General features: G+C 49.0%; 1 protein-coding gene across 3 annotated transcripts in view; it reads right to left on the bottom strand.

The window, feature by feature from the left end:
* Window positions 1-4115: 4115 nt before the first annotated feature.
* SEC31B (SEC31 homolog B, COPII coat complex component) overlaps window positions 4116-9806 on the bottom strand; it is a 35287-nt gene continuing 29596 nt past the window's right edge. For all 3 annotated transcript variants that reach the window (XM_082286517.1, XM_082286519.1, XM_082286518.1), the window contains 4 exons: window positions 8500-8646; window positions 7964-8080; window positions 6487-6558; window positions 4116-5951 (listed from right to left, as the gene is read on the bottom strand). In XM_082286517.1, the coding sequence (XP_082142643.1) occupies window positions 5772-5951; window positions 6487-6558; window positions 7964-8080; window positions 8500-8646 (516 nt within the window). In that variant the 3' untranslated portion in view covers window positions 4116-5771. The remainder of the gene's footprint in view (window positions 5952-6486; window positions 6559-7963; window positions 8081-8499; window positions 8647-9806) is intronic.

The raw sequence follows: 9806 nt of genomic DNA, 5'->3' as shown, positions 1-9806 counted from the left end.
TCTTTTCAGGCCAGCATTCCTGCCAAAGGCCCTGACTGATGCCATAAAGATGCCCTCACACTTCTCCACTCCCTCTTTCCTCCCAAATCTCTCCCAGAGAGGAGCTGCCAGCTGAGCCTACTCCCCATGTCCTGATGTACTTGCCAAGCACTCTTACCCTGTCAGCTAACTAACTAAATACTTCTTCCTAGTCTGAGAAAATAATGTCAGTTACTATTTAATGGTGGTGTAAATAGGAAAGTGAAGCACTTTGAAGTTTAATTTATTGCACAGTTACTGTGATGTATACGTAACAGTTTTTCCTCTACCACTTATTGTATATATTCTATAGGCTAAGCAAGCAGCAGGAAGATTTGGCTGATGAATCTCTGTTCCCTTGCTGAGGTTAGGGGAGGGAGGTAAGAAGCTGCAGGACTTGGATAAGATCACTGCACCATCACAGCAATCTTCCCCAGTGCTGCGATAATACCATCTACTTTGCTGTTTGAAGTGTCCTTTAGCCAGACGAGAAGCCAGCAGAGCTGTTACTGGCCATTAGACCCATCTTGTAGCCAATATCTGTAAACCGATAGCTAATGCAATAAATCAGTAGCCAAGTGCTTGCAAAATGCTGTTGTGTCTAAGTGGCTGGGTGTTCTTTCATCCCATTTTGTGTGTGTATGTATAAGAGTCCTGGAGATTGAAACACACCGCTTACCCATCTGAGCCCAGGAAGACCTAACCAGTTCCAGCCAGCACAACCTCAGCCCCTACCAGGAAGGGAAAGGGTGTACTCTGCCCTGAGCTTGCTTGAAGGTGCATCCAACCACAATGCAGCTGCCAGGAGGAAATAGGGTGGGAGGGGGGAAGGCAGGGCCCAGTTGCCCACTTCATAGCTGAAACATTAAAGACATTCAGCAGCCTGTATGTGTCTCTTCATTATCAACTAGCCCCCAAATTCTAGGACTACCTCACAGGGAATAAGAATTTGGACCTAGGGTTTCACCAGATCAAGAGCATTCATTTCAAGCAGTAATATGGCCTTTCAAAAATTGCAAGAAATCTTGGCCCATTCTGAGGGAAAACTGAAACACTTCCACTTCACACACAAACCACCACAGTGTGCACAGATTATTATTGTGCGCAGCAACTATTAACACAGTGACCCTGCCGTAGGTCTCTCTTGCATCCCCATCAGCAGTTCCTCTATGTCCCTGTGGTTGGCCAGGAAAGGAAAGAGGTGGCAAGAGCTTCTCGACCACCAGGGAAAGCTCCAGCATGGGGCTCCCTTTTCCTTGTGGGCCCTCCCCGTTCCAAGAGTCAGCTGGAAAAGCTGTAGAAGCCGTTTCCCTCTTCCTCCACTCGTAGTCGATCCCTCCCCTGCTGACACTGCTGCCCCACACTGTTGCCCCGCGAAGGCCGTGGCACAGCCCGGGCTGTGGCTGCAGGCGAAGGGGAGATGTGGGGCACCTCAGTGTGAGCCCCACGGCCACACGCTGCTTCCGCTGGGGAAACGGCGACACCGCAGCTGCAGAATGTGCTGACCTCAGCAGCGGGTCCCCCCTCCCGGCGCACGGAGCCCTCAGCAGTAAAGGCCCTGCTGCCATTGTGGGCAGGATTGGATGCTTCCATGTATTCATTTCGGTTTAATGAAGGCGCATTCCTCAGAGGAGAAATATTTACATTCAGCTTCCCAGGTGGTCACCTTCACCCAGATGACACACAAACAGGCAGCCCCCCCGCTCCCTTTTCCAATCCAAGCCTCTTTAGAGGGCTCGGGAGGAGGGGAGATGGGGAGGGGGGGGCTGCTGAGGGAGCAGAATAGAGAAGGGAACAAAATGCTAATAAATCAGCCAGCCAGCCCTTTTCCCCTCCCCTCAGTGGAGTCAATGGAAAGTGTCATTTCACATGCTAATCCCCCTCCGATCTCTTTACAACACCTTTTCCGAAAAGTGTTTGGGAAAAGTCCTTGTGGCCCGTTTACAGCTCCCCGCCGCTTCAGATTCCTTCTTGTCTAAGGCCGCGGCCCCGGTGTGGGTCTCTCCCTCCAGCAGGGCTCCTTACAAAAAACATCTCAACAAAGACTTTGGAGTTCATCAGCCTCCCACTGAAATTCACAGCTGCTGAACAAACTAATCCCCTCTCTTGGCCTTTCTTCCTTTCAATGGGTTCTTGGCTTCAAAGACACTTTGGGAAAGGACTTTGTGGGGACTCACACTGCTCCCTCAATAGAAGTTAGTGCAAGCATTATCTTCAGAGCAAGTGGCTTTACAAACAAATACTGCCTAACAATCTCTGCCCCTCCAGCTCCCCCAAACACACACAAGCCTAGCCTGCAGACATGATGTTATCTGCCACAGGATTAGAGCTCTGTTCTCTGTGCCCAGGGATCCTTTCCTACTGCCCCCTTCCCCCCAAATTCTTTGTCAACAAAAAGGCCTACTCACCCAACTGAAATTGCTTTCTCTAGTGCCCGACTGCTGTGAAACCATGTGCCCACATGGGAGGGGGCAGTGCCCACTGCCCGTAGACCAGAAGCTGTTGCCAGCCAGCCAAGAGGGTGCTATAAATGGAGGAGCACTTTCCAGTGGGGTTTGAAGGGTAATATACCACACCAGGGCTGCAGAGACAGGGCTTCTCCCACAAGCCTCTCCAAGACTTACAAGCGAGTCACCTCACTTCCCCCGCCCCCCGCTTGCTTTCACTACAAAGACCTTCAGGGATGGTGCTTACAGGGGTAAACATGAAGCAAAACAGAGCAACAAAGGGGCAGGTGGGAAGGACTCACGTCAAAGGTGGGATAAACAGCCAGTCTCTGCGCAAGTCCTAGGTAGCAGCAGCTATGTGTGCTGGAGGGAACTAACATCAAATGTATCTGAGAAATACATAGAAAATCTGTGCTTATCTCTCAGCAGTAGAAGTGGCCTGAGAGAGCAAAGGGCTGGACTGCACAGGGTACAATAACTGAGTCCCAAAAGGCAGAATCTAAGAAATGCCAGGCTTGATCTCAGAAGCTGGGACTTCCCTTATGCACTCATTAAGCAAATGCATGCCACCTGGGCTACCTGTGTTATGACCCGGTTTGGATGATGCACAAGTGCTACCTTTGAAAATCAGCTTTGCATGCCCCTGCTGGGGGACAGCTGTTAGGCCAGGCTGTTTGCTAACTGCTCCAGCACAAGCTGCAAAAGCTCTTCAAGACTCCTTCACACTGGGTGTTTGCCTCTGCCAGCAGCAGAACTACAAAAGGCTTGTTTTCCTTGAATGCATGTGCTGTGCCCCTAACACCCAAAACTCTCATAAACCCTGGGCCCTTCCCAGCAACAGCCCTTCCCATTTTCACCATCCAAACAATCTTTCCAAGCCTTTGCTTCCTACCCAAGTCATCCAGCCTTGGGCTATGCAATACAGTCCTGCATATTTCAGAGTTTCATGTGTGCTAACTGGCAGGCTTGTACATACATACTAGCTAGCTGACAGGAAAAAAAGTTACATCAGAATTTCTTTCTTTGTAAGAAGCAAGTTTGATTCCCCCAACTTTTTCTCAGTAGTACATTTCAATTCAGCCTTCTTACCTCCTTAAAAGATTAAATGAAATCAGCCAACAGATTCCTAAGTTATTAACTAATGATAAGAACTGACAATTCAATGGTATAAATTTCCACACAGGTCCAATCCTTACCCTAGTTCAAGCAGCACAGCTTCAGCGGTGTAGCATTTATTTCCAGTGGGAGAGGATGTCATCAAGGGCTCTCTGTTTACTTACTGACATACTTCCAACTCTTGATGTCAAGTGCAAAATCCCCAACACCACTGAGATTCCCCAAGAGAACCTGAGTCTGGGGCCTTCTTGTGTCTGATGCAGATAAACATTCACAAGTGACGTAGGTGATCTGGAGAAGATCAGTGCTCTGACCCTGCAGCCTTTGGGAGTGGGTAAGACCTGAGGTCTCACCACACCAGGATGGATGCTGCCCATAGCAGCAGAGCCCAAAATCTGGTTTGCCTCACACAGTTCTCAACTGCCCCCTCAGTGGGTGGCCATGCAGACTGAGGAAGAACCCTGCAGCCAGAGGTGACAAGCCTATGAAAAAAAGCATCACAAAACACAGCTTTTATTTCACCATTCTGTAATTTCTCAGTGCATCAAACCGCAGCAATAGAAACAACACAGCAGCAACAAGGAGGCACTTTGACCTGGAAAGGAGAGAATGAGACATGTCCTCTTCCTCCCTTCTCTGATTCTCCTCCCTCCTAAGTCTCATGGTAGACTAGGCTGATTCGTGTACGTCACTGAACCGCAGGCCCACAATAGCATTATCACTCAAGCAGCAAGCAGAGAAAGTGGGGGCTGGCTGCATCCAAACCTTGGGAAGAAGCCTCACTCCCAGCTATGGATCAATGATTATGCTGCCTGGTTAGTAAGAAGGATGTTGAGAGAGAAGGCAAGGAGGGAGGAAGAGAGGGAAATATACACACACAGAGATGCGCCCTAAAATCCCATCTGCCTTCCCAGACTTCTTCCTCAGAACAGATATGCTTCATTCATCTATTCCCAGAGGAATTGCCACAGTGATGACAAGTCTCAGCACAAGCCAGATCTTCAAGTCCTGACAGCATCACCTCCTGCAGCATATTTCTACCACCATAGTGCCAAGAGGCTTTTGAGAACCACCTTTGCATGTATCTGTAACTGTAGACAGTATGAATGCACCATACCTGGAACAATGAGCTGTCTCTCCCTGCTCAAGTCTGGGCTGGTCAGGATAGCTCAAAGAAAATCTTTATGGGACTTAAACAATCCCTGCTGCTCTTAAAGTCCCTAGGCCATCTGAAAAGCCTGAAGTAGGAAGCCTTTAGATAACACCAGTGAGTAGAAGTCCAGCTGTGCTAAAATAAAAGAAGTTAAAAAGGCCAGGAGCCAGAGAGGGCAGCTTTTAGCCCCAAGACAGGATGTGGCTGGCTCTGGGGAGAAGTGGACAGAGCACAACCTGCCAACATTCCTGAATGGGAGAGTCCCAGGAATGGGAAAGGGAAATCATCCCTGGACCCGAAACATTATGGGCTTGAGCCTGCAGCTGATGGGGGAAAAGATATAAAGGAAGGTGATAGAGGGTAAACAGGAGACTCGACTTTTAAAAGCAAGAGAGCTGAGTGAAGAAGAAAGAGAACCAAAGCTGGCCCAGAGTAGATTAGTAGTTAGCCCCAGTTGTAGCAGGATATGGGTGCAGAGGGGTGAAAAGGTGAGTCAAGGATAAGAATGAAGAGAAAGAAAGAGCCAGGAGAGATCCTCACTGCAGCCCAACAGAGTGAGGACACACCAGCCTAGGTTCCCAAGGCAGCCCAGCTACCACTCAGGAAGTTTACTCTGCAGCAGGGAGTAGAGCCTGAGGCTCTTCTGTGGTGGTGCTGTAGGTACCAGCCCTGTTTGTTTCCTGAAAAATAAAAAGCAATGTCAGCCTAGAAGGGAAGGAGTTTCCCCTTTGTGCTGGGAATATAGGGAAGAAGAAGGACCTCTGTGCAATCTGGACAGCCTGAAATTGAGATCCCTGGGCTGGAAAGTGGCTTCAGACTAGTAAGAAAGAAGAGAGAAAGAACAGTCTCCAGGAGCTGTGGGCACCAGTGGGCTGACTGGAAAGTGGATGGGGCTAGGCGTGCTGGCCTAGCACAGTTCCAGGCACTGGCACAGACCTATTTCTCCAGAGTCAGAAGGAGAGTCCACAACTTGCAGCAATCAACAGGTGAGGCAGTCCACCAGCTCTCAGTGTGCACTGTTCCAGCTGCTCCACACTTTACACATTCAGCTTGCCTGCAATGGTCATGAGGACTTTCAGGATGGGCATGAAACCAGACACTTCACTGAAACTGCTGCTGCTCACCACTTGGGTGTGAACCAGGAGACCTTGTGGGTAGTTCTTAGCCTCAATGCATCGGGCAATTTCATGGAGACCCATGAGGATGGTTGGAGAGAGCTGTGGAGAGGGAGCAGAAATGTCAGCATGTTCAGCAATATAACATAGGTCTCTCTCCCTCCATACCCTTCCTTACTGTTGTCCACTTCACCAAACAGCACCTATACAGTCAAGCACTGGCAGGAAGGATAGTCTGCTTCTTCCCTTGCTTTCCCAGACTACAACAACTGCCAGCTGGCATCAGCAATTGGCATTAGCAACTTCAGAGTTTTCTAAGCGAGTTACACTACACACTTAACCACCCCCAGTTGCCCCTTCCCATCTGGGATCTGTCTATGTGCCAGTATATTTCTTGAAGAGTACAAGCACGTTGCAAATACCTCCTCAGCTCTTCCTTACACTATGTCTGGGCCAAAGTTAGGAAAGAAGATACAAGGCTGTCTGGATTCATGGTCGCTACAAGGTTTGGCACTCCCCTTGTCTTCCCAGAGAGTATGTGCTGGTTACACTGGTACAGACACCAAGACCCACAACCCAGTGCAAAGGTGGGTTCAGGGAGCCAGCTGGACCACAAGGAATGGTGGCATCTACTTACCGCCTGCTCACGGAGCTTCTCATACAAACACTCCAGCCGCTGCAACGCGTCCTCCAGCTTCCTTCGTGTTTTCTGAAGCAAAACAGGTATTGCTTGTCTGCCAGAGCTTCAAAGCCATCTCTCCAGAGCTCAAATTCTCTCATTCAGTCCCTCCCTTCCTCTTTCCACAGCACCTTATAATTCAGCTGCATCGCAGCCTCTGACAGCCAGGGACTGAGATACAAGTCAGCCATGCCCTCACTCTGTACGTGTACATACATATACACATATGCACATTCTCTCCCCAGGACAGAAAGATGGACTGCCCCTTTTCCCATCTCCCAGCCTAGGCATTCCTCCCTTCTGCTAGTGCTTGCAGACCACAGGATAGAGTGACTACTTCCAAAGTATGAGAAACATCCACTAGTTGACCCATGGGGTGCTCAGACAGGCTCACCCTTGACTGAACTCAGGCTCACCCAAGAAAGAATATCTTCCTGGTCTCCTTAAGGTAAAGAGGGAACCTCTGGGTAACCACCAAGGAAAGTGCCTGAGTACTGAAGCTCTGATGAGACTGTGAGACTGACTTCATTAACCCCATCTTGAATAATCCACTCATGGGTAAGTTATTCCATGAACACAAATGCCTGGCTCTAGGCACTGCTGGAACAGGCCTGGAAGCCTGAAGTTCAGCTGACTTGCACTGCTGTACAAAGACAGCTATTCAACCACCACCTAAGTCAAGTGCTTAAGCCCAAACCTACAGGCCTTTCTGTCCATAGAGGGAACCTTTAGGTTATCCCCCAGACTGTTATGCTGCACTCTCAGAAAGCACAGAGCAAACACACTGGAGATGCTGCTCTAATTGCCTGACTCAGGGACAGCAATCTGGGCTCAGTGTTCATCCTAACATCTACCAAGCAGAGGTATTCTGGAAGGCTTCTTAGTGGCCCCAAGCCCTGGGAAGACTTAGCAACCTAACACAATGTGCAAACACTGCTTTTCTGCTTCCAGACAGTCTGGCCTGACACATTCACCCAATGTGACATATGCCAACAGCCTTCCAGGAACCAAAGTGGAGAAATTACAGTGACATGAACACAAAGATTGTTCGGCTTTCTTTTCCACCTGGGATATCTCAGCCTTTCCCTCTAAACTCTAAGGATAGCTGGTAATACCAGCTCTGCAGGAACTATCTGCAGATCAAGCCAGTGAAACTGAATTAGCTGAGTAAATTCTTCTACTTCCCTTAAAAGAAAGAGCCAGGAGGACAGAATCATTACTCCAAGAAGGCAATGAGAGGCAGAAGATAAATGCTAGAGACTGCATCTCAGTTCCCAAAGATGAACAAGCCTGCAGCCTAAAGGAAGGAGGCAGATGGAGATTGACTTGGTTATAGGGACAAGACTTTTCCACTCTTTACCAACTGTAAGAAGGAAGCACCAGTCAAACATCTATAAGGGAAAAAAAGTCAAAGATCAGAGAAGGGAGGACTTACTGGATCAGTGGCAACAGCCGAGCAGCGTTGCACCAACCCTTCAAATGTGGCCTTCAAAGCCTGGTGCTCAGGGGGCAGCTCCTTCCTCTCAATGCTCTCCACAGGTAGCTGGTGATACTGACAGACAAAAAAAGCAGCTGAATGAATGCAACAGGAACATGAAAGGCTAGAGCAGGTAGATTCCCCTCCTGAAACTAGAGAACAGAAGGAATTTCACCCCTTCACAAACCCAGAGAATACTGCAAGCACAGAATTAGGTTATCATCTTCAGACTGTGATACAGCTCCAGGCCTCTGGATTCTCAACTCACAGCAGGCTGACAGCCTGCCTGGTCTCCCTCACTCTCTCCTACCCATACCCAGGTTTCATTTTTCCAACCTGGCAACTCCTCTAATACTCAGGCAGAGATGCCTTGTAAGGGCTAGGGAGCAGCATAAGCCCTCTACAGCTGCCAAGCAATAAGAACCTCAAAAGTTGAGTTATTTTCTACTTGACAAGATGCTGGTGGCTGGGGAATGCCCCACTTTCTCTGATACCTGTAGGCTGCTTTCCTTGGGTGCTCCTGGGGGTGACTGGCCAGATTCTTGCAACCTGGATAGCTGAGGATGGATCCCTTTGGGTTCAGCAGGCAGGCCCATTACTGGAGCCGTGATGGGGGCCAGAGGAGTAAATTTCTCAGGCAACTGTCAGCAAAGGAAGGAAAGAAAAAAAAAAAAAAAAAAAAATCAAGAAAACCAAGTCCAAGGAAGAAGGGTTGGCTGCCTCTCCACAGAAAAATTCAACTTCTTTTCTAACTTGAAGAGTTATGTCTTCAGTTCTCAAGATGATGTGTTACACATCCCTGTTCTTTCAGCCCCCTGACTCAGAGAATGGGGCCCTTCCTCTTGCATCCCAGATGAACAGTCAAAGCGACAGCAAGAAAACCCCTCCGGGATTGTTCAATCAAACAGATCCGTTACCCCTGAAAGCACCGGTCCTCAGAAAGCCGCCTGGTCTCTGCAACGGCACGAGTCCTGAATGTAGAGATTAGCAGCAGTGAAGTGTCCAACTGAGCAAGTACTGGGGAAAATCCCACGACATGGGGGGAGATTCCCCTTGCAAACACTTCATCATGCCCCTGCTAAGCCAGAGAGTCATGACAGATTCTCTCCAACAGGGCTAGATCAAAAGGAGATGGCTTTAACAAGAGGCTAATCCTGTTGTAGTGAGCACAGCCTGAAGCAGGTTCCCAGCTATGCTGCCAGAAAAAAGGGCGAGAAGTCTGTTCCAATCTAAAAAAGAGGAGTGGGGGGTGGGAAGGATGCCAAAGAAGCTTCTCGTCACACCTGCCAGCAGGCAGCAATGATAGAAATGGGGTACTGAGAGCATTTGTTGCAGAAGAACTCAGCTCACAGGCCCTCCAGTACAATCATGACAAGGCAGAGAGCTGCAGGACCAACACGGCAGGCAGCTCACAGCTACACCTGTCTCAACTTCTCTCAGCACAAGTGCCTTATCATTTGGTATCGGCATCTGAGGAATATCACTGTTGGTCCCACTGAGCTGAGGGAAAATGCTGCCACCAGCTGTCAGGTGTGAAGGGAACATGACCTCCTCAGCCACTATCAAAAAAATTGTATAGGCAAGGGCATAAGATTAAATCCATACTAACAACAAATTACTGTAGCCAGCCTGGGAAGTACTGACAGAGGATGCAACATTAGAGCTGATAACCATGTCAGAAAACAGCCACCCTGCAGAATAGCATGTGGCTTTGGATGGCAAAGAGTCAAGATTACTTAGACTCCAGTCCTAGCCATGCATGCAGTGCAGACGTAGACAGAGCTACAGGGACAGAGACCTG

The sequence above is a fragment of the Coloeus monedula genome (genome assembly GCF_965178545.1).
Source record: "Coloeus monedula genome assembly, chromosome: 8".
In the NCBI taxonomy this organism is placed as follows: domain Eukaryota; kingdom Metazoa; phylum Chordata; class Aves; order Passeriformes; family Corvidae; genus Coloeus; species Coloeus monedula.
This window is presented reverse-complemented; position numbering and strand designations above follow the sequence as displayed.